This window comes from Pleuronectes platessa, chromosome 16 (assembly GCF_947347685.1).
Source record: "Pleuronectes platessa chromosome 16, fPlePla1.1, whole genome shotgun sequence".
Classification (NCBI taxonomy): Eukaryota; Metazoa; Chordata; class Actinopteri; order Pleuronectiformes; family Pleuronectidae; genus Pleuronectes; species Pleuronectes platessa.
Genome location: NC_070641.1, coordinates 15,072,120 through 15,100,035, shown reverse-complemented (window position 1 = coordinate 15,100,035; position 27,916 = coordinate 15,072,120). Strand labels below are relative to the sequence as shown.

The window sequence follows — 27,916 nt, the reverse complement described above, 5'->3', positions numbered from 1 at the left end:
ATTTTCCATTCATTTTGGAAGATAACAGCCCTGTGTAAATATAGTCATATTTTTTTCTATTTGTATTGTCTACAGTTTTTTGGTGTTATGTTATCTTATAATAAGATTGTACATGTGTTCTTATTAATACTTTTTTATACAACTTATAAAGTAACTAAATTTATAAAGTTACAATAAAAGAAAACTTAAATGAGCTCTAAATCTGGGTATTTTGATGGGTGGAATTTTAGATTTGGAAAACTGAAGGTTATGTGTTTATTGTGGGGCGGCAGATAGGAAATGTACAGGAGGATAAATGCATGTCTCTGTGTGCATCAGTGTTTAGATGTAAACAGTGAGGCAGCCCATCACGGAGCAGCCCCGGTGACGTGGGTTTTGTGGTGGATGTGTAAACTCTGGGAGACCCTGTCCTCCGAAGCCTGCTCCTCATTGGCTGAGGCCTCGGTGTGGGAGGAGGCTTCTGCAGCCTGCGGGTATAAAGTAGTAGGCTGCTCCAGACTGTGGAGGAAAACAGAAGGAGGCGTCAGTGCTGCAGACCTCAGCTGGAACCTCACACGAGTTGTGCATGTCTAGAGTTTGACGAGTAGACTTCAGTGGTTGATTCCTTCGAGGCAAAGGGACATTTTTAAAGCTTCCTCTCCAGGAACTTGGCGCAGCTGCCGTCACACTTGTTTTTCCCTCCAGCTCCTTGTTATAATATTTTCGTGCGTCTAAGATGACCTGGACGTTGAGCAGCTGCTTTGTGACCCTGGCCATCCTGTGTCTGTGGCGGGTGGAGGAAGGAGCAGAAGCCTGTAGCTGCTCCCCGGCTCATCCTCAGCAGGCTCTCTGCAGCTCGGATGTCGGTGAGTTGATGGATGGATATCAAGCTGCTTGATTTGCAAAGTGTCGACGCTTGTGTGTTTTAGTACCGAGGGGGAAACTTCTCCAAACTTTCCTTACTCTCATGTTTACAACAGGATGAGGAGGATGGAAATTTCTCTCCCTCACTCTTTTTTTTCCACTGCCCTCCTCCCCTGCTCGAATCAGCTCTTAATATTCAATTTTTTATTTAAACCCTCAGAAGTGTACTTTACTTTTTCATTGTTATGTGTATTTCATTGAGGTAATTATTGCTCAGCCTATAGTTAAAAAGAAGCCCTCACCAGTATTAGTACCTCTGCCACACCCTTGCCTGATGCTGATCAGAATTCCCATCAGTGTTATTTACACTCCCTTATAATTGTTATTTCTGGAATCTATGTGTCACGCAAACAAACAGACAAAACAAAGCAGCCCGTAATTTAAGTATTTTCCTCGCCTCCTCCCTTGTAAAGTGGATCCTGCCAAAAGGTCATTCAAGCTTCTCTTGCTCAAAGGCCAATGAAGAAAGTTCCCCTATTACAAAACCCGGCTTGTTGCCGCCTAAAACATAAGCCGTAAGTTCACGGCCCCAAACAGTGACCGGCTTGTGCACTTATTTAAATTGAGGGTTTTGGTTGGACGCCGAATGTGTGGCCTGTATACAGAAGTTGTCTCATTCACAGGTTTCTCTTCACTGATGGATTCCCGGAGTCATTTGGTCAGAGGGGCCACTGACATGCCTCTGAGGTCAGGTCCTAAAATGACCTTTAACCCCCTCACCATCTGCTTCATATAAAAAAGGGATCATAGACTCTGTTTCCGGAATGCGGAGCCAATGCGGAAGGTCCTGAAACCTGTATTCTCTTGAATGACCCGCAGAGGGCGACTCCACTGGTTGTGAACCGTGTTAATGGTCTCAATAGCTAGTTTCAAGTCTTCTTCAATACAGCAAAGTGTTTATTTCATAAATATGATCCCATCTAGAGTCCAATGGGGATAAGTACAGTGAGATGTTGTGTTTGACGAGATCCAGTTCGATCAACAATCGTGAACTTGCTAAAAAGCAAACGGTAATTTCAGAGAGGAACAATTGTAGTTAATTTGCTTATAAAGTTACTGGTACGTTGCCAGGTAGTGAGGGGATTAACAGTTGTGTGATTACAATATTACACTGAGTTGTCATATTCAAAATGAAGGTCACCATTAATTGCCCCAGCATCATCATGCTTTTTTGGCATTCTTTAGAACTCTGTCTACTCTCTGCTGAAATAGTTAGCAGTTAATATCACAGTGAACTTATTCAATATAGTATTAATGTAAAGCACAAACAATTAATTATTCCCATGTTGTTACACATAGTTAAACATTGCCTTGATTGATTCCTGCTTAGTGATGACAACAAGAACAAGAGTAGGTTGCAAACTTGGCTTCAGGGTTTACAAGTTGCTCAAGAGAAGTCAAGGTTTGTGCCGTGTGTGTGAACGTGTCACTTTCACTGTGTGTTTTGATGACGTCACACTGTAAATAGTTTCCTATGCGTGAGGCAAAGTCAGCGCACAGTGAATAAGGACAAAGCAGAGACCTTTGAAAGATGCTGATAGAAAGTTGAAGTAGCAGAGCCACGAATCCAAAAGTCTGTTTTAGTTCTATCAGACTAGTTTTATCTAATTATAATACACCTTTTACTTTTAATTTTATTACACCCTGGCTTAATGTATCTTTCTCCCCTGTAGACATAAAGAAAATAACTGATCAACTTGAGTTGTAAACACCGAGTTTCTTTTATCTGACACAGCAAGTACAAAAAAACAAATCTTTCCTTGTGAATCGGAAATCCATCCTCTGGTACTTTGGCCGAGGCACAGGAATGTCCTGCAGTCATATGCTGAACTCATCATGTATCTGCAGTTTGTTTAGCAATCCTCTGTGATTATACCTGCGCAGCTTTATTCTGTGAAAAGAGGGCAAGCGAGTCACTTCGGGACCCTGAAAGGAAAGCCGGCATTTGACGTGGCTTCCGGTATAAACGCTGTCCTGCAAGCTGTGCAAACAGAGCTGACATTAAAACCAGATTTCCTCTCTGAGTTTGTGTGCAAGCTCTCACAACAGCTGCTTTAATCTCCAGCATCCTCTGGTGAGAGTGCAATGGATCAATCTGTGCGGCAGGTTCACGTCAATGTACAAAAACCTCACTTTGAAATGTACCTTTTCAACTGTGTATATCAGCTTTATTATACTTAACTGCAAGAGTTGTAAAAAGAAGATGGTTTTAAACACTAGGGAAAATTCTGTCTTTCACTTAAAGCGACATCCTGATGAGCAGAGGAGTTGGTTTGAATTCACCGGTTAGTTTCCCTCGTTCAAGGTCTGACCGCTTTGTGGCTTCTCGGAGAGTTAAACGAATGTACAGGCCCTGCAATTACATGAAATGCATTTTCTTTAGCACACACGACCACCATACTTCATACAAAATAATGTGTTTATTGTTTGAGCAACGAGAAGATGTTTCCCACAGCTCGCGCTTTTATGAAACGCATCATTTTGCTAAAGGGCATGGTCAGCCTGTTCCAGTAAACACCGTCTTTTCCTGAGAGAATTTGCACTGAATATCAGGACAGAGAATTGCTGTAATCCTACACTACTTCAACTACAGAGGACGAACCGAATCTGCACTGGCAAAGTTAGAGCTCGTATTTGATGGATTACTGTTTACTTTGCTTTATTATGGATGTTCTTCAAATGATGAATAGGAGAAAACACATAGAACTTTAATCCGCGTCTTCATCTGAATAATTTGTCTATTTTCAGCATATTGAATGTTTTAAAAGAGCTAACTCTAACCCACCCAAAGCCTCATATTTCAGTGTTTTTCTTTTTGTACATACTGTGCATATTTCCACCCGGCCTACTTTACAGCAGTAGAATGAGAAGTGATCTGTGTGCGTTTCTGCAAACTCAGGCAAAGGGGGATTACCACTAATCCACTTTGTAGCCAGAGAAGTTTGAGTTTTTTTTAAATTTATTTTGTCTTTAACTCTGGGCGAGGAGTGTGTGTGTGTGTCAGCTTGTAAACCAGAAACATCTTGACTGGTGTAGACGGATCATCACGAGGTGCAGCATGTCATTCTAAACCACGTATTTGTTTGCGAGTGTATCTGCTACTTTGCAGCAGCTCCCAGCGCAGAGAGGCTCACGCAGGCTGTGCCAGCTCAGTGTTTTGCACATTTTCCTGGCTACGAACGAACAACCCCCCCCCCCCACCACCCCTCCAGTCTCTTCTGCTCTCGAACTCCTCCTCCCCCTGTCAACTCGTATGTTTGTGACAGTATCTCAGTTCTGCTTTTGAATGTCTTCTCCCTGTTTGCAGGACACTGTCACTACCTCTGCGAAACTCTTCCCGTCTGTTCTCCCCTCATCACTCTGCCACTCTCCCCGTCTGTGCACACACTCTCGTCCCCCCCCCCCACACTTGTTTTGCCTTCGTGAAAGGTCGACTCTTTAGTCCCTTAAAAGGAGATGTTCTGGAAGACTCTATTGACATTGAATTAGGGCACATGTGGCTCACAGCTTCATGCCTTTCACCGTGTAAAAACCAAACTAAAGGGCTTTGTCTTTATTTGGTGGCCTGTGATGGTCTGAGGCAGACGGGAGCTGACACCTTGGGAAAGAGACGACTCATCTGGGACAACAGAGGGAACATCTGGTTCGTCTCAGCTCTGTCGCTAGCCTCCTTCGTTAAAAATATAGATTTTGCAAACCTTTTTCTCAGCAGTAGCCATGTGCATTTAAATTAACCACCGCAACTTGGGAAATACTTGTAATTCATAGCTATTTAGCTATGACTGATGCATGTTAATTACCCTGCTATACTTCAGCTTTTGGATTCACAGGAAGGAAAACATGTTTGTGAAACACATTAGTCATATTTTTTTTATTGAATACCCAGAGGCTCATTCGACATGGCTCTGATAATATTTTTCCACTTGAACCGTTATATTTCTTGCCCATCCAAACCTCAATGAATCCAGGAATTGGAACTTTAATGGAGAAAGAGGGGGACAGTTGGGGGGGGGGGGGGGGGGCTGTGCACAAAAAGAGAGAGGGGTGTATTTGCATGTCAGCAGCTCAATCCAGACAGAGAGGCAAGGCTGGCAGAGAGGCCTCGGGGCGAGGGGAGCTTTTCTAGTTCAGCTTTTTTAAGATTGCTGACTGGCTTCCTCCTGTGTTGGCCCAGGAGCCGGGGAGAAGGCAGCACACATTCCTCCTCTCTGATTGCAGCTGATGAAACACTCATGTGCCTCTGTCTTCCCAGCACCTGGCACATGCAAACTCCACAGATCCAAGCCACAGAAATATGTTGTGGCCAACTGTGGCGTGCCGAACCCAAGGCAGGGCTTAGATCAGACGCAGACAGACCTAGATGTAGTTTAGTTTTAACATGTCAATAGTGTGTCACTCAGAAACTCTGTTTTCAAACATAATGCCTTTTTAAATGTGTGTGGTTTTTCTTTTTTTTGTGTCTTTTTCCAGTTATCAGGGCAAAGGTAGTTGGATCACGGCAGATTGAAGTTGGCAACAATATCTATGGATATCCCATCACACAGATCCAGTATGACATCAAGCAGCTCAAGGTACATGGAGTAAAGTGTTTCATTTGCCGTTTACATTTGGTCATGCACCCAATTCTCATTTCTCGCCTCTTACTCCTCTGGTTAACATTTCAGATGTTCAAAGGTCCGAGCGAGGCCATCGAAGCCATCTACACCGCCTCCTCCTCCGCCCTGTGTGGGGTGAATCTGAAGACTGATGGCGAAGAGTATCTGATCACAGGTATAATGCACCTGCCTTTATCAATACTGCTTATCCCTTTGAGGGTCAATGGGGGGGGGTTGTAGCCAATCCCAGCTGACATTGGGCAAGAGGCGGGGTTCACCCTGGACATCGCAGGGCCAACATACAGAGACAAACAACCACTCACTCTCTCATTCACACCTATGGTCCATTCCGGTTCTCCAACCTAATGCCATTGTGCAATAGCCTCCTCACAGAAAGACCCTGGCCAAACTGGGATTCGAACCATGGAACCTTACTAAATCGTGCATTATAGAATATAATGCGCATGTTTCCCTCCTTTCAGTTTTCACATCATCTAACTGCCTCTACATCACCCTCTCTTCCCTTTAGGCCGTCTGGAGAGTGACGGGAAGATGCACGTCACACTGTGCCAATTCATTGAGCCCTGGGTTGCCCTGACTCCCCACCAGAGGAAGAGCCTGACTGAGCGCTATGAAATGGGCTGCGAATGCAAGGTAGAGAATCTGAAGTGTCGAATCAGCTGGTGAAAACAAATCTTGAGATGCATTGTGTGTTGTAAGCTCAGTCCCCTGATCTCGGTCTGCTCCCCCCCCCCCCCCCCCTCAGATCACTCGCTGCACCTCCGTCCCCTGCACGGTCAGCGGCCCAGCGGAGTGCCTGTGGACGGACTGGCTAACCGAGACGGTCGTCTACGGACAGCAGGCCAAACACTACGCTTGCATCAAGAGGAGCGATGACTCTTGTGCCTGGTACAGAGGATCTGCGCCGCCCAAAAAGGATTTCCTGGACATCGAGGACCCTTAAATGCACCACTGTCCTACATGGTCTGAGGATGTCCACAGTTTAAACAAAGGTTTAAATGCCACACGCAAGCTGCAGGGTGTGTACTCTGGTGAGATTGGGGGGGAAATAATGTAATTGATTATTTTAGTTGCAGGACTCATTAGGGTTATTTTTTATTCTTATCAATCAGTCTTAGGAATTCAGCACTTTCTGATGCTTCTACCCCAAACTCTAAAGCACTTCCTCATAAACCACTTCTCCCTCTGCTGTAATAAAGGGATAATCATCACAGTTTAAGGTTACTCTTTGCTGTCCTATTGATTTTTTATGCACTAGTAATTTCTCATTACTAGTTTTCATTTCCTGTTTTAACCAAAGGAACTTTGATTCTATAATTAAACTCATACATACAAACATAGCTAAAACTCAGTGTACTAATTCTGTGAGTCTCTGTGTTGTTTAATAACATGAGCTGGTAATCGGCAGCCGAGCTACCACGGAGTTAATTAATACCCTTTGCCTGTCATATTCTTTATGTGCTGATTATATGCAAATATTTTGGCTTCTGTTTTTTTTAAGGTGTGGGAAATCTGTTTAGAATAAAAGAGTGGCATGTAACTGCCTGTGCACTTGATAAATGCTTTGGATTATGTTTTTCTTTTTTAATAATCCTGAAAAGACAAGTATGCACTTTGAACACAATGATCACAGCAGTCATATGGTCTCTTGTCCAAAAAAAAGAGGATTGAATCCTCCTTTTTGTATGATGTATTTTGTTTTTTAATAATACAGCTCTTCTCTTAATGCTTTGGTTATTGTAGGAACATATTTTATTTAAGAAGATATTGTGATTCAAGCATGTATTCAAAAGAAAAGCCCTTATTTTGATACTTAAAATAAAGACAAATGACACAAGACAGTTCATTTTAACAGTTTCTTTCAAAATACACAAAGAAGTCAAATTGTTGGCCTTACTGTTTACAGGCTCATCCTGTGGGGCACTGAATTCCATAGCACATTCCAACCAGGTATCAGTTTTATTTCAGAGTCATGGGAATGAACATAAACGTGTATAACGGATGATAAGTGACTTTATAAATTAACGAGTGTGAAAAAACAATCTTGATTGGAATCTGTAGTCAAGTTTGATGATGTCTTGTGCTGGTTTCACATGGGACTTTTGATATGAGATGAGTTTTGCATGCATGTCTGACTGAATCAATACTGTACATTTGAGTTTTTTATTAAATCCCAAACCCTGTTTTAACTCTTTGCTCTGGTCATTTTTTACATCACTGCTCTGTGTACAGACTTAGTAAAAACTCTAGATTACATCTTATTCCGAAGGGTCTTTGAATCCAGCAGAGAATCACAGTGCCTTTATTTGGTAGTTATGTAATTTGAATAATCAAATTCAATCAGAAACGTAACTTTATTTTAACGATGTGAACTGGCACTGAGAAAGGCATGAATTAAGAAGAAAACTACTAGATCAACAGTAAAATATACTTAAACCGTCTATAATCTATTATTATTAGTTTCTTAAACTTGTATGTAACCGGATCTGCAAAAGCCAGTACAGTGAAACACGGTGCAACACTACAGCAGCAGTCTGCTGCCACCTATTGGAGACAACATGTTAAAGTCATTTACATTCCTCCACGGGCCCATCCATGTGCACACATGCGTTACTCTCAACCATGACACAATGTCAAATCATTTATGGTTTTTATATTGGCAGTGCAATAATTTATTGATACAATAAATTAGAATTAAGTAGAAAATACTTATTTCAACAGCAGGGTAAACTTAAATTACAAGCCTGCATCGGGATGTCTATACAACAGTAAAACTACTACTACTAATAATAAGAATAATACATGTTTGTGTCAATCAGTAGAAATGTGGGAAGTTGTCATGAGGGAAGAGATTTGTTGTCTCGAGGGATTTAGTTGCAAGCGCGTGACAGCGATGCATCCCTAACACACATGTCAACATACGTGTGGACAAACATGTAGACAAGCAAACGTGTCAGATACAGCACAGGATGTTTGTTTCGTGCTCACATTAATAATTTTTAGACATGTTCAGTGTAAGTGGTAAACAGCGCTGGCTGTAAATCACGTGTGCTCCTCTCCCGAGCGCCGATTGGCCGAGCCGGTCAGCGACGGCGCGACCTGCTCCCCGATTGGGCCCTGATCCGCGTCAATCACCGTCGTCACCGCCCTCTGATAATGCAGCATGGGCGAAAATAGCAGATCGGAAAGCTACAGCTGAGGAAGCGAGGCGCTCTACCGTCAACGATTTAGCACGATTGGGGCCAAGGTGAGTGAACCGATGTCGCGCGGGTAAACGCGCCGTGCGTCCGGGTCTGTCTCCAGCTGGATTTTGTCAGGCAGACAGGCGCAATGTGGCGGCTGAGGGGGACGTTAGCCACCCGGACACAGAGATGCTAACCCACATTGCTGCATTGAGCGAGGACGGAGGCTTCTCGCCACGTTAAGCTAGCTCGAAGGCTAAACCGCTACAGCCGCTGTCAAGCGAGCAAAAACTGCGAAATAAGACGCAGTCGACAGCAGAAATACAAATCCTCAGTTATAGAAGCTTGCACGTCTTTGTCAAGGTGACACCGACGTCTTATATCTGAACCCGAGACCCTTGCGGTCGATGTTAGCTGTGGTTGAGTTTAGCATGTTAGCATTTTAAGCTAAGATGACTGGTGCGGGGAGCAGAGTCCAGCCTGTGTGGAGGAGGCTGCCCCGCTGCTGTTAGGTGTTTATAACGATGGTTATTAACCCGGAGAAGTGGTAACCGGCCGAACCAGGGAGATAACTAGTTGTCTAAACTAAAAGAGGGATTTTAGAAGTGACAGCCGTAACGGTGCTGCCTTCAGGCGCTCCCTCTAAAGTCCCCCATCTGCAATCCACGAGTGAACACATGTGCGTTCAGGTGCTCCTGTAAATAATCATGTTGTAGCAACTGTGTTTGCCCTTTGGTGGCTGACTTGTGTGTGTGTTTTACAATGAGGAGATCTAGTGGCTTTAGTGCTAACAAATCAGTTGTATTGATCATTCATTGGCTAAAAGATAGTTGACTATTTAAATTAAAAGTAATGTTTTAAGTCTGTCTGGGTAAATCATCTATCCAAAGACCTCTACATCGCCATTTGATTCGACCTTTCTCTATCATATTTACAATGTTTTTGGAAGCTCTTGAAGTCATCACATGTAACCCACTGTTGTAATTCAGGTGTAGTTCAACCTGTGTGATCTGAAGTGATATGGACACAAACATGTAATATCAGTATTTGGTGATATTACTATTAAACGGCCAAACATTTGCTGTTTTGTAAATAAAATGGCAGAGAACCGTAGAAGACTTAAACAAAGGTTTTTGTTCATCCCAACTGTGCAAAACCCCGAGACGCATAGTTCACTGCCAAATAGTAATACTATCTTGCATTTATGTAGTCCCTTTCAAGAGACCCAAGGACTGTACATGTATTTATCAACTCATTGTTACAGCTCTAATCACCTCACCTTAACTAAGTGTGTTTAGTTTGTATTGACCAAGGTGGGGGAAACTATTTTGATACTTATTTCCTGAAGGGATTTTGTCGTAACCCAAGACAAAACAACACAAAAGCACCATACCTTTTGTTGTTTACAATTTCAGAGGCACTTTCACTTCAATACATGACATGTTTTTTGCCACTTACATAAAATCTATATATTTTAAATGTAAGTGTTTCAGAAAGCTGGTAAGATTAGGTATTGTTAGGAGTCTGGCCATATGGATAAATAAAAATGAGTCTGGAGTCCACGTTGCTGATTATTTTTTTTACACTGCCTGCAATTTGAGGGAAATGTAATGTTTGGCTTGTATTTGCATCATCAGATGTAGGAGTTAATGATGACTGCATCAGTTCAACAAGATGACTAAAATAAGACGTTGTCAGACATGACCTGCTAGTAAAATCCGGAGTTTGGTTACGGAATTTTCCCGGAGATTGCCTTTCACACATGCACGACACAGCGAGAGGTTCTCTGCACAGACGTGTTCACAACAGCAACAAATCCTCGACATTATTCAGAAGAGAGGTGGAGAAGCCGGGTGCAGCAGACAGAGGCAGGAAGTGACGTATTAACTCACAATTCACAGACCCGGCGTCAGCTCTTTTCACCACCAACCCTCTTGACATCTTCTTTCATCTTCTTTGGTGTCTAAAAAATAACCCCGGCCGCTTGCGGTGAATCCATTGGGGATCTTATTACAGTTTTTACATATTAATCACAGAGTAATTACTTGCAGTGGTTTAAGTAAACAGTGTTTTAAGTCAAGTGTAAAGCTATATATTAATACCTGAGTCTAACGGTGTCAGTATGTTTTGGACATTAGGGGATTTGACTGAGTCATCTGCAGTATTATCGATACATGGAGATTTGCAGAGACAGTAAGTGCAGCCACAGGCCTGTCAAACTACAGCAGCAGCATGCACAGATGTCCACACTGGTAGGCTCAGCTAATTTTGATACTTAGATGCATGGGTAGATTCCTAAAATTATCAAAACATTGGCTCATTGTCAGTGTAGCTGCTGAGACGTTTAATATATAAGTGTGAACATTAAAAATGTGTCTGTGAAATAATAAAATGACAACTTGTCGCGACCTTATAATCAATTCAAACACCTGAATTGCGCTAAATACAACAACAAGGCTGCCTGGTCCTAGCGGTAGCATCACTGCAGTTAGCTGTGTGGCTGTGCTCTGTGTCTTTCTTAGTCGTATCAGTATCAGCAGCAAGTGAAGGTCAGAATGTCCTTGTACGTACAATGCTTGTTCAGGCCTCCTTCTCTCCTCATGACGTCATTGCCCACTCTGATGAGCACGACACTTATGCCGCTCCATGCCTTTTTGGTGTTGTTTTTTAGTGCAGTACAGTAAAATGTACATGATGCATTGCCTTCACTGTCGGTGGGGGTTGTGTTGTGTTCGGGGCACCTTGACTACACCGGGAGTAGATTGAGGCAAAAGGGGGACTGAATGATTGCTTTACTCACCGCTCAGTCAGCACTGAAAACATTTTGTCAGCCTGCTGCCTTTTGTAGAAAATGACACGTCAGAAGTCATTCACTGGACCGGCTCTGGCAGAGGGTTGCTGTGGAAATGTGCACACACTATTATCTGAACTGAAATGGCCCTTTTAGTGCTCTCAGCTCCACTGTATTTAAAGGGGGTAACTGACGGCTAATGATGCAAATGCATTCCTATTGTCAAGCCGTTTTTTGCATCTCTCATATTACTGATGACACAATGTACTGTAGGAATCACGCCGCATTACAGAATCAAGGTATCCAGGAAAATACTGGTGTGAATGAATTTGATGTATTGGAATTTGGCTTGTCAGTTAACAGCAGCTGCTTACACCTCATGTCCTCTCAATGCTCATCCCCTCTTCCATCTCATTCACACACCCAACCCTCTGTTCTCAACGTCTGATGGCTTGCATAACTGTGGGGACAGCTGCCAAGACCCAGCTGGCTCCTCAGATGCACTCATATCTGTTGTGGAGCCACGTCAGGATATGTGGCCTGGAGAGGTACCTTAGGTAGCACAAACAGACAGGGGTGGTAATAAACACTTAGCTGAGGGATTATTTCAACATTAATTAGATCAACACAAGTTTTACCGTGACCACTTTGAACCCCACAGTACTGTGAGGTGCGTTGGGGTGTAGCCGTGATCAGAAGACTTGCTATAGATCCCTTTGGGGAATTTGGGTAAACTAGCTTTATTAATTCTTAGTGCGGCTTCATGTTATGTGACTGTTCAAAGAAAATGTACGACACTTGACACCTAGTCTATTTTCCTCTGCAGTGATGTTCCAACAATGCCGATAGTGGATAAACTCAAGGAGGCATTAAAACCCGGCCGGAAGGAGACCGGAGATGAGGGTGACCTTAATAAACTGTTGGCTTCTTCTGCCAAGAAGGTCCTTTTGCAGAAGATAGAGTTCGAGCCTGCCAGCAAGGGGTTCTCTTATCAACTGGACAGCTTAAAGAACAAGTATGTCATCCTCAATCCAAGGAATGAGGGGGCTACAGGGCAGAAGGCAACAGAGCCTCTCCAAATTAAGAGGCAAGGTAAGCTCTCTTTAGAAATTTTCCATATGTTCCTTTTTGTCATTTGGGGTTTGTTCTAAAAGCTTAGATCATGATTTATTTTTGTTTGTGTCACAAAATTGACCACACTTTGTTTCAGTCTCAGAGAACATGGTTGGTGGCCAGACCGATGGGATCCCCGGTCCACAGAAGATGCTCTTTCCAGGAAACAAGCTTACCCTCAAATGGGAGCGTGTGTTCAGGGTGGGAGCCGGCCTCCACAACCTAGGAAACACCTGCTTCCTCAACTCCACAGTGCAGTGTCTCACCTACACCCCGCCACTTGCCAACTACTTACTCTCAAAGGAGCACAGCCGTGCCTGTAAGTGCCTGTCTCTTCTTCTTCAATGCTGTCAGTGTCACAACATTTACAATCCCCATTTATTTACATTTCCTAAACACTGCATGGGGACACATAGGTTTAAGTTTAGAAAAAGGCCGTTACCCTGCAGCTGTTAATCTGCATGCAGACCGGTTTCACTGAACGTCACCGTGAAATAGAAACCCAAGCAGCTTCAGAAGAAAACAGCTGCTTTATGCTCTTTACATTGATTGTTGTATTCAGGCCCCGACTCTTTCAACAGTCTATGATCCTTTCAAACGAGCCAAGAAAACTAAAACTCACTGACCTTTTAGTTTGTACAGACAAGCACTGAAACTGGACAAAAAACGCATTATTTTCTACTTTCTTCCAGATGAAGCTGCATTTAAATAACCTTTAATACATTCAATAAAATCAAAATAGATAAATACATTTTCAAGACCTGCAAGTGAAAAAGACTTGAAGTGGTTTAAGCCTTTGAAATTGCGTCAAATGTGTCTCTAAATGCCTTGAAGGGCAGAATGTTATTGAAGGCTTATAATAAGTTTTTATAAACATTCGATGAAAAATACCTTTATATGGATTGTGACGCACTTTTTTGTCAGGCTGATTTTTAGTCCCTTGCCTCCAAAAAATTTCCCTTTTTGTTTTCTCTTCTTCTACAACAATACATCGTCCACTAGAGGAATTTAAATTTACATTTGTGTCGTTGCTCTTGTCTGTGTTTCAGGTCACCAGCCAGGCTTTTGTATGATCTGTATAATGCAGAACCATATCATCCAAGCCTTTGCCAACACAGGCAATGCCATCAAGCCCGTCTCCTTCATCAGAGACTTGAAAAGTAAGGAAGCGACCATCCCTCAACACTGTGGGATTATGTCAGGAATCACAGCCACCTTCTTGGTTTAATATTGCCAGCGGCACAATGATGCAACAATGGGCCACAGTGTCCCATGTGACGACAGCCAGTAACTGCAGTGCTTAAGTAGAGCGCTGTGGCTGCAGGGTTAGTGAACACCCTGTAGAGAGCAGGGACGAGGTGTAAGTTAAACCTTGACATGGTGAGGTACTGTGCTGTAGTCGCACAGGAGCCCTCCCTCCCTCCCCTCCCCTCCTCCCTACCTGCCTGCTAGCTACATCCTTATGTGCTGCTGCAATCAAGTCTCCACCTCCTGCGCCTCTTTTTCCCTCAGCCGCTCCCTCCCTTCTCCCTCCTCTCCCTCCCCAATGCCCTCTCTGTCTCCTTGTGACTGCAGGATGAGAGGAGCAGCTTTAGCACCCCACGAGTTTCAGAATCTCCCTCGCCATTCATTTAGTTGTTGGCCACCTTCATGAAATTTGCCACAGCAGTGAGAACGATGTAAATGCATACACTGGAAAAAAAAAAATCCACATATGTGCTCAGCATGCCCCCCCCCCCCCCCCCCCCCCCCCTCATCAAAACAGTACAGCACAATGTCATCACATAAAAATCGAAAAGCTTTCTACAACTGATGCTGAAATCACTGCAGGATCTCACAGCAGGGAGTCTGTAAGAATGAAACCACAGCCCTGCAGTGTATTGCCAACAAATTTCTAATCTTCAGGGCGTCCTCTTCTCTTAAGTTCCCTGAAAAGGTCAATAGCATGGTTTTATTCCCTTTTCCCCCTCAAGGGTGACTCATTGTCATAAATCTTCAGGGATGCTATGCTGGGAATGTGCTGATGACCAACCAGCTCATACTTTCCCCTCTTTTCCATTAGGAAATAACAGCAGAGGCACAGCTGCATTAGCTCTAATGCGAGTCTTTTAGACGAGACATCAGGCTGCTGAAGTCACTAAGTGACTGTAAGCTTTTTATTAGATCATTATTGAACTGCTTGTCTGAGTTGAATGAGGTACAAACAGTAGAGGCTTCTAAGTACCCACGAAAGAGTAGTCTTTAATCTTTACAGATTATTACTTTATAAATGTGCCTGTTGGCCATGCGTAAACGTCCTTTTAATAGATACATTCCCACTGTAACCTGCTCTAATATAATGTATGAGTGTTTTTTTAATCAAAGACCGTTAGTTAGCCGTCTAGTGGCAGTAACTGTGTGGATCACTTGTCTTTTTATTGTTACTTCTTTGTTGTTTCGTGAAAATGCAGTTTTAGACATGAGTGTTTACAGAACAAAGCATAAGTGATGATGCTGATATTTTGTCTGTGACAACAAAAAAAACATAACATATCATTTAGCTGACGCTTTTATCCAAAGCAACTTCCAATTAGTGCATTCAACATCTATGAGGGGCCATGCGGGCTTCAGCATCCTGTCCAAGGACGCTTCGGCTTGGGCTGGTATACGAGCCACCGACCTTCAGGTTGGAGGACGACCACTCTACCGCCTCAGCCACCGCAGACCACCACTAAACAGAGACTGACTTTGACCAGTCAGTGGTCAGTCAGTTTATTGAACTCACTACAATGATCATAACCTGCCAATTAGAGGTGCATGAACATTTTTGCTTTGACTCAGTGTTGAGTAATTGTCACAAAGCACCTTTAAAAACATGGAATTAACACAAAGCTAAAAATCCACTTTTGTCTCCCACAGAAATTGCCAGACATTTTCGCTTTGGAAGCCAGGAGGATGCCCATGAATTTTTGCGGTATACCATCGATGCCATGCAGAAAGCCTGTCTCAATGGCTACCCCAAGTAAAGCTGTTTTATTATCATTATGGTCTCATAAGTTTTTGTTTATGTTATGATGATTGATTTGATCTTTTTCTTTGTGTACTTCCTGTCTGTAGGCTAGACAGGCAGACCCAGGCCACAACGCTGGTTCACCAGATCTTTGGAGGTTACCTCAGGTCAAGAGGTATTGACCATCTTCGCAAAAAAATGTTTAACCAATAGAAAACGAAAATTGTACATGAGTTTTCACCTTTAATACTTTAAGTATTGCACTATTAATCCATTTCCCTGCAGACGTCAGTAGGTCTAATGTCAATGTCAACAAAATGTTTATAGTGAAAACTGCTTGCAGTAGTTGCACACTGCACATCTGGATCTGGTCATGGTTTAAGATGCCTCCAGTGAAAAAGTTGTATGGGGAAATTAGCAAGTCATTCTCTATGGTCTCACTGCTTAATTATTTTACTGTCTCGTTTTGTTTTTTCTGATGCTCAGCATTAGTTTAAAATCTCGAAACCTCATACATCTCATTGGTGTGTTGACTGACTCAGTAAGTGTTGATACTTTTATAGTCCATGAGATTTGCGAGCACACTAGTTAAATGCATAAATTTGGCATATTTCTGGACAAATTGATTTATTACGGATTCTGCAAGTTTCAAGCTTTAACGTGTTTGTAAGATGCAAAAATGATTTTATCATAATTATATCAAGTTAATATATTTTCATGTGGTTCATAAAAGTTGAACAGAGTACTAACCCCTATTGTGAACCTTTGACATAAACAGGTTTTCTTTCTCCACAAATGACCCCAAGTCACAAAGTCAGATTTTGTTTTTTCGCTTTTGTCTCTCAGTGAAATGCTCTATTTGTAAAAGTGTGTCTGACACATATGACCCTTACCTGGACATCGCTGTGGAGATTCGGGTAGGTTCACAAGAGTTTAATGTCTCATTTTCATGAAAATATTACTTTAATACTTGATCATTGTTCATTTTAACTTCAACAGAACTCAGTAGATTTCTGTTATTTTCTTTTAGCAAGCGGCAAACATTGTGCGAGCCCTGGAGCTGTTTGTTAAACCAGACGTGTTATGCGGAGAGAATGCCTACATGTGTGCCAAGTTAGTGTCACTTTTTCTAGTCCGTGACTTTTTAAGTAGAGCAGAACATCAAAATATTTTTTTATATACATATATATTCCTTTATTCACATCCTTTTTGGGTTCAATCTTTTTTTCCCCTCTCTAGGTGCAAAAAGAAAGTGCCAGCAACCAAGCGTTTCACGCTCCATCGACCATCCAACGTACTGACTCTTTCACTGAAGAGGTTCGCCAACTTCAGCGGTGGCAAAATCACAAAGGTTAACAAGGAAATCCTCGCACAGTCCACCGTTTGAAAGAAAGTCTCATTTCTCAGTGTGTCTAATTTTACCATCTTATTTCTTCAGGATGTTGGATACCCAGAATTCCTGAACATCCGCCCCTACATGTCCCAGAGCTCAGGCGACCCTGTAATGTATGGCCTCTATGCTGTCCTGGTGCACTCGGGGTACAGTTGTCACGCTGGCCACTACTACTGCTATGTTAAGGTGAGGCGAATAGATGCACATCTTCTTATAGTTATTTTAAAGTCCCTCCTTTTTCTGAAGGATTTTCTTTGTCATAGAAACGGACACTAAAGGCAAACAAAAACTGAGGGAAATGGTTTTAAGGCTGAAAGTAAAAAAGTGACTTAAAATGTCCTCCCACCATACCTGGTGGATTCGTATAATAGGAGTACTACGAAACATCACAACTAATGAGTAGAAATAGCAACTGGTAACATTTTTAATGACTCAGCAATTATTTTTTTGTAATCTCTATTCAGGAACTACATGATTTAACACAGAAGTATCATAAATATTTGATGCTATGATTTTAAACTGTACAATTGTGTCTTAATTCTATTTTAAAGCATTTCTAGCTTGGAATGTAAAAGATGGATAACATTTTATTTCTTTGTATTAATAATTTGATATGTATTTTACAGAAGTATCAACTTTTATGATGAAAAATTCACAGTAAATTCAGTTATATAAGATATAAAATGACAAGTCTGCTGTTATCACATTGTTGCAACTATTCTGTAATAGTATTGCCATGAAGCAGAACTGTTTGTCCTAATTAAGAAAGTTGTTGTTGTTTTGCAGTACAGCAGGAAATACAAGCAAAGAAAATATATTTCACAGCTTATCATTGTAAAATGGTTGAATTCTGGTGTCTTGTGATCTTAATGTTAAAAAAGTATATATCTTCCTTGTTTTCTCTCAGGCAAGCAACGGACAGTGGTACCAAATGAATGATTCAATGGTGCACTCTAGTAACATCAAAGTGGTCTTGAACCAGCAGGCCTATGTGCTTTTCTACCTGAGGTAAGTCTGAAGCACTGCAACAGATCAGGAAAGATGTCTTATCTGCTCCTCCTGGATGTTTAATTCAATGCAATGTCTTATAGGATCCCTGAAACTAAAAAGAATGGAGAGGGTCAGACCACCAAACAGGGGATGCTGTATCAGGGGAAGAACAGCACGTCGTCTGAGCAAATAAAGAGGGCCAACCTCAACGGGCCTCTCTCCTCCCCTCAGGTCACAAAGGTATAAGACATTAGTGGTTTGATTAAAACTTTTGGTATATTGGTAAAGGATGTGCCCTATTTTTACAGCGGTTTTCAATGATTTTGGTGCAACTTCCCCTTCTGACAGAAACTTGAGCCTGCACAACTGCGTAAGATCCAGTCTGTGGATGGTGGATTGGGCCAGCCCGTTTCCAGGAACGGTCTGAGCTCTCAGCCACAGCCCAGACTCTCCAACTGGACTTCATCGTCCAGTGGCCCACCAAAGCCGCCAGGTGGACCCACCGTTATCGACGAACCTTTCAAGAAGCTGAAGAAGCCGTCTCCCCAGAACCAAGTGCAGTCCCGCAGCAGCACTCCGACCCCTTCCAACAACGGGGTCAGTAGGACGGAGGGAGATAAGAAGCAAGGTAGCGAGGGCAGAGGCATTGCGGCATCTACCTCATTTAAGTCTCTGTCTGACTCTTCCTCTGCCGACACCTCTGAATCTAAGGTAAGGCTGGCAGTGAAAAAAAGCTAACGCAAATCTCAAGAGGCAGGATCGAGGTCAATTTTATCTGATCACTTCTCTTGTGCAAAGAGTATTACAAATAAAATAAATGTGAAAGCTTTAAGACACAGATTCTCATAAAATCCTTGTCATAAAGAAATTGGATCTGGAAAAACAACTATTTAAGGGCATGGAATAACTTCCATTTATCCATTTAGTTGCAAATTTCATATATTAAATGGAAGGTGTTCATAAAACAATGTGTACCCGTCTTGAATGTAAAAGTCTGAGTGAGTCTGTGGCACAGACTCACTCACTATTTTCCCCATTGGTTTGATTAAGTCCCAAAAAATAGTGATCAGTTATTACATTAAATCCACGTGCCTGTTTTGTGGCTGTGGATGCACAGAAGCTTAACCACAGCCTTGCTTTCTGCCAGGACTCCTTGTCTACCAAAAGTGCGCCGGTAGGAGAGACGCCCTCCACCCCTCGGAAAGGCTCCAACGGCCTGTCGTCTCCGGCCAAGAGTGTGGAGCGCTCCCAGAGCACGGAGGAGCAGAAGACGGCGAAAATAAAAACCCCAGCCCTCAACAACATCACATCCGAAGCCACCAGCACCATGTCACCTCCACCTGCCAAGAAACTGGCCCTGTCAGCCAAGAAGGTGAACTTCATTGTCCATCCACAGCAGCACCACTTCCTGTCTCTGTACAAGCTCATGATACCTTGGTTTCCTGTTCCCTTACTCCACACTGCTGTCCCAAATTTGACCATTGATTTCAATTTGTAGTTTTATGAAGGCAAGTAAACTCCTTTTCCTAGTTTATTTTCTGCTGTATGTAACGTGTTGTTTCTCCAGTGTTCCTGTCTAATCAACCACAACGTAGCACTTGTTTAGAGTTTGTCTTCTTTTCCTTTTTTAGTTTCTTTTTTTCTAACCATTTCTAATTCTTCTCTGCCATACCCTTTCCTCCTTGTTTTCCTCCCTCCATCTTTTCCTGCCATACCTTTTTAATCACCCCCTTTCCTTATTTGATTCTCTTCCTTGTTTTTGTCACATTCATGGCTATTTTCTTTAGACCACCAAGTTTTTATTTATGTCGATAACTGCAGGCTCGCAACCGGAGTCCGAGCAACATTGATGCTCTGCCCCCTTTGTCACGCCAGCTGTCCAGTGACCCCACGCATCAAAATCAACTTAATCCCCCCACCTTTGCCTCATCTTCTCACGCTCACAGGTACGAAACGCGACAGTAGGAAAACACATAAAATACAGATTTGTCCATGTGAAATGACATTGGCAGGGTAAATTGAGATGTTATCCCTTGTTCTCTCCTCAGAGCTGGTCCATTCCATTTCCCTAATGTCCAGTCATCGCCTTTTGTCCACTCAAGTGGCTCCTTCAAACAGCAGAGCCCTCAGAAACAGTCTCTTCACTCCACACTGCAAAAACCAAACGCCAGCCTTTCTCCGAAAACCAACGGGCTTCACAGTCCCAGCCCAAAGAGCCCCAAGTCTTCCAACAACCTCAGCTCCACGGCCCAAGAGCCAGACCTCAACAGCCCTTCAGCTGAAAAGGTCAACCAAAAGAAGAAAAAGAAGAAGAAGCGGCGCCACTCGGAAGTGGAGGGTGACGCAAAACCAGTGACATCGCCGGCTAAAGTGATAGAGGCCATTGTTGTGGAGTCAGCCAGTGAGAAGAAGCGCAAGAAGAAAAAGAAGAAGCGAAAGAGGGAGACTGACAACGAAGACCCGGCGAAGGAGAGGGAGTGCGTCTCGTCTCATCTGGACACATCAAATCAGGAGGAGGATTGGTGTCAGGGCGGCATGTGGAGTCTAACGTCCAATCCGAGTGCAGAACAGTCCAAGCAAAAGCCTCAGTCAAATTCCACAGTTCCAACGCAGGGTGAGTCACCTCAGAAAGAACAGGAAGGGGACTCTGGGTTGTTGAAGAAGAAGAAGAAGAAAAAGAAGAAGATGATGCAATTGACGGAGGCTCTGCAGGACACGACGTCGACCTGCTCGGCATCAGAAAGGTTGGTGGAAGGTTCTTATTGATACATGTCAGTCTTTGTGTCGCTGTTTTGGCCTCTAGAGTGACTGTTTCAGGGAATATCTTCAACTTTTGATCAGTTGTCACTTAGACTCAAAGATAAAGTTATATATTTCAGAGGTCAAAGGTCACGGAGATCTTATATCAATCTTTGGAGGAAAGTATGAGGAAATATGTGCATGAAAACTGCTCTGGTTAGCGGAGTAATACAACCACAATGAATTTATTCTAGTTCCTCACTACTATTATTATTGCTCTCCCATCTTAAAATCTCAAGTGCATGTGCTTCGTGACATTTCATCTATGATCACAAATATACAAAGATAACTCTTTGCAATAAGCACGTTTCCTTAAAGTACTTATTTCCCCAACAGCAATTCTGAGGTGAAGGCTGCAACTGTTCAGGAGGACGAGGGAGAGTCGAAAAAGAAATTAAAGATGAAGAAGAAGAAGCGTCTAAAAGAAGAAGTGAGACTGTGGGAGGAGAGCAGGCGATGCTCAAACGGGCAAGATGAGGAGCGGGACGTGGCAGAGCCCCCTTCCGAAAAGACGATCACAGAGAATGACAAACTGGGAAATCAAAGCACAGGTACGTGAGCGTGGACTCAGATGAACACACACGTAGGTTCATGCTGTGCAAACTACAGTGTGAAATGTGTGACTTTGTTGCTGCGCCAACACAAAACATGTAATATCCTTCTATACTGATCAGCCATTTGCCAAAAATCACTGCAGCGCGACCACAGCCTCTCAGCCTTTAATTCAATCACAGTCTAATCTGTGCTATTTTATTTCTTTCTACTGATTTTTATTTTTGTATTCATATCCAGCCTCAGTGGTGGTGTGGGACAGCCAAGTGAAGGACGGCTACAAACGCAGCCAGGCTCCAGCGGCTGATAGAAGTGAGTTAGGAGATAAATCTGGGACCCGTGCTGCTCCCGTAGCCTGGGATGGAAAAAAGACGAGTGGTGTGGTAGAGGAGCTGCTCAAGAACGCCACAGATAAGGCCTACGGAGCCAGCGGTGAGAAACTCAGTCTCTGCATACCTAATAGTAATTTTATCCAAAAGATTTTGTGTGCGTTTACACATTTTGTTTGTGTCATCTAGTCCTAAGCTGGGATGGAGACGCATCTGCGATCAGTAGAGATGCCATCGAAGATGTACACCACGCAAAGAACGACACTGTGATCGATGAGTGGGATGAAGACTTTGACAGTGGAAAGGTGAGTTGGGGGAAAAAAACGGGGACAGAAAATTTTAAGAATAATCTCTTAAATTTGAGTTCATCTTTTCTCACTTTGTCACAGGTGAAGAAAATAAAGAACTATAAAAGAGAAAGCTGGAGGAGTGGCAGCAGCATCTTCCAGAAAATCCAGGACAGGAGGAACAAGTGGTCTGTGACACCCGGAGGGAAGAGAGTGTTTGGAGTCCGTCGCTGAGAGTCCAGAGCGCTGTTGAGATCATGCCGACTGGATATTGAGACAATACTGTATACCAAACTTCTCTACCTTTTTTTTTTCTTCTTATTTTTTAAACTTTTTTTTATCTTGTGTTCACCTCAGACCCAAATTTAAGAATAGGATTGAGCCAAAAGCAGCACAGCAGACTGTTAACTGTTTGACTGAGAGCACCTTCACCATCAAGTTCCAACTAACCAACTTGAAGTGTGTCTTCATCATAGCTGGATTTAACAACTCATTACCCCTTTTTTAATCAGAAACGCATTAGTAGGTGGCTCAAGCTTTTTTTTTTCTTTTTTTTAATCCATGCAGTATTTAACAGAAAAGCCTCACACATCCATGTCACATGAATTACTGTATGTTGGCATCCTGTGAGCCTCAGTTATTGCCCTGCAACTCTGAATGACAATGGAATTAAATTCAGTAAATCTGTTTTAAAGCATAACCTGTTGCTTTTGCAGACGCAAGGGTTCAGTTAATTGGACATTAAAAAAGTGACCTTTTTTAGATCCTTCTCCACTGAAATTATACTAAAATGAAATGATCCAAAATGACTATATTAAATCTATAATGTTTTATTTTATTTTATACCTCCATCAGCGTTATGGTTTGTTTTTTAAAAGACCAGATGTTGCCTGTTGGTAAAATTAGGGTTTAAATTGGTTCAGAAACATTATACAGTAAGTTTGTTTTTATTTTTGTTCTCTTGGTTATATGCCATGTTATGTACTGTTTGTTTGATACATTTAAGACCACAAATGAGTGCTCAGCCGAACATTTTCACTGGAAACATTGAAGATCAACACATTAGTGCAACGTTCATTTGCAGAGGAGACGTTGTGGTTGCTTGAGGAAATCGGACAAGAGCATTTATTTTCTACTGTGCAGCTATTCAACTCTGTAGCTCATCTCACCAGTTCCACAGGGCGGAGGCTCTTTCTGGATGTTTTCCACTCTGTAACCAACCTCACCACAAAACCTATATACTGAAATAAAAGGGTTACATTTTTTACTTCAGGGCACTGTGTTAAACCGGGACTGCCACATGCTAATAATTTATTTCCCCCCTTGTATCTCTATGCAATTTTCTGATGCTCATGCTGGTCACACTACAAACTGGGCTGAGACTCAGGAATCAGACATCCTGTATCGCATCTTCACCTCCGTTCAAACCTCCCCCCCTGTTTCATACGATGACAAACCACCATTTTGCATCCTGTACATCCTGTAGAAACTGTTTTATACCGAGTATTTCAGGTGTGGAAACCATGGGATCATCTTGCACCAATCCAGACACAGATGCGTATAGAGAAACTAACATAGCAGCAAAACGCTTTGCCAGTGTAGAAGACTGTACAGTCCATCTCGTGCTACCTGTGTTTCCCTCCCAATGCTGTAAAGATTTGCCCATGCATTTCTATTCATTCTAGAGATGTTGCCTTGAATTGGCTACAAAAAAAAGTATAGAATATGATGTTATAAATATATAATTTAAAAGAAAAGACAGATCTTTAATGTGCTACTAATACTTGGATCAGTTGGTGGATGTTAACTTGAGAATTTATCTGCAAATGTGTTTGTTCATTTGTGTAAAAGAGAGTTGTCTGTTTTCATGCAAGACCTTCCCTATGTCACTGTAGTGTGTACAGTACAGGAGAGGCCACGACTGACTGATTTCCATAGGACGTGTTTGTAAGGTGTGACTCTCACTTAGAGGAACGTTTACCATTGTGAACGGACGGTCCACATGTTTGCATTGATGGTTCTATATTTTGCACCACCTTTTCTGACCAAGGAGGAGACCTTTCATAATGAAAAGTGGCTCTTACCACACTAGTTATACTATAAAGGTGCAATAAAGTTGTGACTTTTGTGAGCACATGCTGCAGTTTTCTTAAAGCCTTTGGAAAGTTGATTAACAGAAGTGTTTTCCCACTTAAGACACAAATAATGTATGATAATGTATCTTTGCATTGGACAACAAATATCAATGATAAATGTCACTTTAAATGTCAATGTGCAAAAGAGACAGCCATTGTATATTCTCGTCAACCGTGAAGAGACTATACGGTCCAACATTACAATGCAAAATACTTCAGATTAAATGAGATAAGATTCAATATCTGTCAAATAATGAAAACCTAAGTAAAATTAATTATCAAAAATAAACGAATTATCCACATGTGATAAACAAAAGGAAGTTGATAACTTCAGGATTAATATCTCCATGTGCAGATTCAGAGGCCTGTTATTAAATTTAACTCAGCGGTTTACCACTTTACAAATGTGTATATACACAAACTTTGCAGAAAGGTGATCAACACAGAGAGTATCCAGCGAAGTGGCAGTATGGTTTAAACCGTCGTATAGATAAGTAAATAAATACTATCAAGTTCAATCTACATTTAGACGGTTTTGTGAGTTGTTTTTTTTGTGTATCTAAAAGTCTCGATATTTATTTTTTAAGCCACATCCTGGATGTGAAATTTACTAACCATGAACAATGTTATAGTTCTCGTCTCTGACATGTGAAATAACGTTTGACAGTCAAATTCCTCACTAAGATTAGATTTACACAGAAAACAATCCCTCCGTTCAGTTGGTCTCACAAAGTGACTGAAATGTTAAAAATACGTTTGTCAGAGTTTCAGGTTCGTTCAGCAAAGTTTGCTGGTAAAAGAGAAGTTGGAGCGTGACGTCACTCCCGGGGTGGGCAGGGCCAGCATGTGCCCCACCGGCTCCTTTGGGTGCGTAACAGCGGACGCAGCAGCATCTACAGCGCGGCGCGGCACGGCACGGCACGGCACGGCACGGAGAACTGCCCTGGTTGAACAAAACAATTCAACAAGCTAAGAAAAGTGGCGAGTCTGTGTCTTAAGTCTGGGAGGAAAGAGAGAAGTTGAGAGGAGGAGGGAGGACGAGCAGGAAGAGGAAGAGCAAGGAGTCCATAGGGCGCTTCGGCGAGAGACATCCCCGGACAGTGACGCGTGCAGCAGCATCAGGACCACCAGGATGGAGGGCGAGAATTACGGTTGGTCATCATCCCACCCACCCTCACTTATAGCCCGCACGGCATTTAGAGGAAGCTCCTCACGCGCACACAGAGTTTCTATTCACCGTCAGTGTCCATGCGCTGCTGTGCCAAGTGATCTGATATGTGTTCATCTCGGTGCCAGTCTAATGCACAAGTGACCGCATGGCACAGATCTACACCCACATCTCCTCATGTGGTGTTTAAACAGTTGAATACAAGCACAGGAGAGGACATGTTGGCAGTTTCATAAACCAGGTGGCCTCCATGGAGCTCAACATAAAAAGGTCTGTGTGATGAATTATTAAGCGTCACACTGCAGCTGTATGACAGCTCGGTGGAAACTGGAACTAATCTTCATATCTGTGAAATTAAAGCAGCGACAAGCCAAGAAAAAGTTCTCGTGCTCATCAAAAACCGATTTGTTTATGTTGGCCTCTGCTCTGAGGCTCTTCACACGATTAGACCATCTCATACACAGGCCCTCATGGCTGAGACGAGTCATCTTTAATGTCCTGACATCATCTCATCGAGCTGATGGCTGCATGTCTCAGGCCGTGATGGAGTCTTCATCTCAATTATTTAGCAGTTTTAGTTTTTCTGTGAGCTTTAAAGCATCTCAAAATAGAATCAGCAGCAATGGCCTCATTTGGAGGTTTCAACTCGTGCTCTGTCAGAAGGAGGGTGGGCTTTGGTCTGGGTTGCATGAAAGACAAAAAAAGTTTTATTCTCATCTTCGAGTCAGCTGTGAGATTTTTGATCTGCAGTTTCATAAATGTTTTGTGCAGTGTCAAGGAATTCTCGTTGAGGTTTAAAAATACTGGACAGCCCATCCTGCATGTGTCTCCTCCGCCCTGCAGCTGGATAATCCTATTTGTTTGCAGCAGCCCTCGCCTCGTCAGTGCTGTCCCTTTCTTAACTTGCATTCAATTCAGCTGAACAACTGCTGGATGGTTATGTAATAATCTGTGAAAGAGCGAGGCAGCAAGGGAAGGGACACGTTGATGCTCCCAGCAGATGCAAATTAACCCTCACACTGTCCCTGACACCTCCTCAGTCAAATCAGCTGCTCCTGGATCTGAATGAAGTCAAAGCATCTCGTCTGTCCCCTGAGCACAGGGACTGTTCCATCCATTGTCAAGACTCTTTATTTCGGTGTAGACAGGACTTATGCAACAGGAAATGTTGTATCCGTGAGGTGACTGGCTGGTTAACCTGTTTGTTTAATAGGTTTTCTATGATGTAAGTGCAGTAACCTTAAAAAATAGTGTTGTTTTTTTTACTGCATGCTCCTGTGATGTTGCTTAAGGTGCTGCTGCCTGATGCATCAGTTATCTTGGGAGTCATTGGGTGTAGCTCAAGCTTCAAAAGCTTCTGAACTGCAGGGTGTCAACCAAAATCTCCCTGCTGCACTTTTGCCATCTACCTGCACTCGTCAACGCAGCCCTGGTTCCTCTTTGCATAATGAAACCTGAACACACAAAAGGAAGTTCATGGGCGTGGCAGGTATACGTGTGGTTGCTGTGGTTATGTGCCATCGCTGCTCTCGGCCCGATCTCCCCTCCTCCTCCTCCTCCCTCCTCGGCTGAGTGATTGACATGCGAAAAAGATTACTGTTGCCTCCACTGGCCTGTATTGTGTGTTTTTTGTTATTTCTGGTTGTATTCTGCCACCCTGCCCACGTGATGAGCGAGGCACTAAGCTGCTCTCGTGTTCAAAGCACACTCGCAGCTACACTGTCAAAGCAGCAGCAGCAGCAGCAGCAGCAGCAGAGTCTCTGTGGACTCACGCAGCCGAGCAGACAAAGTGTGTCACCAAAAAAAAAAAATCAAAAGATATAAATGAGAATTTGAAATCTCTCCCTTCAAAGTGTGAGAAAGTTCTCGGAGTTCATCTTCTGACACAACCCAGAAATAAACATCCTGATAACACAGGCAACTGACTTATCCTTCTTTTTTTATCATTCAATTGATTCAGCTGCACACAAACAAGGATATCAAACCTTTCACATTGAGCAGGCAGCTGAAACGGAAATCTGGAAGTGCTGCAACTTTACACGAAGGTCTCACTAAGCCCAGTCAGTCTTTATTTAGGTGGGTGAGTTTTTCCCTTGTGTGGTGTGAGTGTGTTCGGTTGAGCCGTGCCAGCAGAGGTGCTTGTTCTGCTCCCACCACAGACAGGTGTTAGTCACTGGAGGGGATGCTAACATTAGGCGGCAGTGTGGGAGTTCCGCCAACACAGAACAACAAACCTCTCTGCAGGTTTGCATCCAGCTGGGGAAACTACAGACCTGACTTCTTAAAGACAAACACATGGTCTACTGTCTACTCTGGCAGAAGCAGCTTTTCTCCCTGACTTGTCTGCACATGGGTTTTTCACTTACTTGTTACAGATGAGTTAAAGCAAAGTCTGGTCAACTCCAGGAAGCTGAGAATAAGGGTGTTGTTGCCTGATATGTCCACATGGTGGCATATTTGCACAAAGATACCATAAAGGAACTGAGAACAGCCACTAAAAACATGAGCTTTGCAACATGGTGCCGAGGCACATTCACTGATTATTATAATTATAATTTTTGTGATTTGAAGGTGTCTTGATTCATAGTAATTTACGAAATAGACGGATTAGGTTCAGATTGAGGATAATTCTTGTTATGCTTCCCCACCCTCCACTTTATAAAAGAATA

The 27,916-nt window shown here is 42.8% G+C and overlaps 3 protein-coding genes across 5 annotated transcripts in view; all 3 read left to right on the top strand.

Annotated features, from left to right (window-relative positions):
• The first annotated feature begins 504 nt into the window (after positions 1–504).
• Positions 505–7,708, top strand: timp2b (TIMP metallopeptidase inhibitor 2b). The gene is made up of 5 exons (XM_053443879.1): positions 505–845; positions 5,374–5,474; positions 5,568–5,673; positions 6,028–6,152; positions 6,265–7,708. The coding sequence occupies exons 1-5, from the start codon at positions 716–718 to the stop codon at positions 6,460–6,462; spliced, it is 660 nt and encodes a 219-aa protein (XP_053299854.1). The 5' UTR covers positions 505–715; the 3' UTR covers positions 6,463–7,708.
• Positions 7,709–8,660: 952 nt separating this feature from the next.
• Positions 8,661–24,080, top strand: usp36 (ubiquitin specific peptidase 36). Of its 3 annotated transcripts, none has more exons than XM_053443286.1 (20): positions 8,661–8,766; positions 12,319–12,584; positions 12,703–12,924; positions 13,655–13,765; positions 15,504–15,606; positions 15,702–15,769; positions 16,441–16,511; positions 16,625–16,707; positions 16,834–16,945; positions 17,033–17,173; positions 17,895–17,995; positions 18,079–18,217; positions 18,326–18,688; positions 19,125–19,349; positions 19,853–19,923; positions 20,026–20,721; positions 21,113–21,327; positions 21,569–21,760; positions 21,847–21,962; positions 22,047–24,080. In XM_053443286.1, the coding sequence occupies exons 2-20, from the start codon at positions 12,332–12,334 to the stop codon at positions 22,176–22,178; spliced, it is 3,414 nt and encodes a 1,137-aa protein (XP_053299261.1). In that variant the 5' UTR covers positions 8,661–8,766; positions 12,319–12,331; the 3' UTR covers positions 22,179–24,080. The 3 variants fall into 3 exon arrangements, with proteins under 3 accessions (XP_053299261.1, XP_053299259.1, XP_053299262.1); XM_053443284.1 differs by having other exon boundaries at positions 19,799–19,923; XM_053443287.1 differs by lacking the exons at positions 8,661–8,766; positions 12,319–12,584; positions 12,703–12,924; positions 13,655–13,765 and adding an exon at positions 14,409–15,397 and having other exon boundaries at positions 19,799–19,923.
• Positions 24,081–25,093: 1,013 nt separating this feature from the next.
• The window catches only part of cyth1a (cytohesin 1a), a 43,055-nt gene continuing 40,232 nt past the window's right edge, over positions 25,094–27,916 (top strand). Inside the window, exon 1 of the mRNA XM_053444352.1 lies at positions 25,094–25,230. Within this exon, the coding sequence (XP_053300327.1) occupies positions 25,212–25,230 (19 nt within the window). The 5' untranslated portion in view covers positions 25,094–25,211. The remainder of the gene's footprint in view (positions 25,231–27,916) is intronic.

Bases quoted from the DNA above. Each gene is read 5' to 3' on its own strand.
- timp2b (XM_053443879.1), top strand. From the start codon at position 716: ATGACCTGGACGTTGAGCAGCTGCTTTGTGACCCTGGCCATCCTGTGT. The intron at 846-5,373 runs GTGAGTTGATGG...GTCTTTTTCCAG, and splicing joins TCTCTGCAGCTCGGATGTCG to TTATCAGGGCAAAGGTAGTT. The intron at 5,475-5,567 runs GTACATGGAGTA...TTAACATTTCAG, and splicing joins ATGACATCAAGCAGCTCAAG to ATGTTCAAAGGTCCGAGCGA.
- usp36 (XM_053443284.1), top strand. From the start codon at position 12,332: ATGCCGATAGTGGATAAACTCAAGGAGGCATTAAAACCCGGCCGGAAG. The intron at 15,607-15,701 runs GTAAAGCTGTTT...TCCTGTCTGTAG, and splicing joins TGTCTCAATGGCTACCCCAA to GCTAGACAGGCAGACCCAGG. The intron at 21,761-21,846 runs GTGAGAAACTCA...TGTGTCATCTAG, and splicing joins TAAGGCCTACGGAGCCAGCG to TCCTAAGCTGGGATGGAGAC.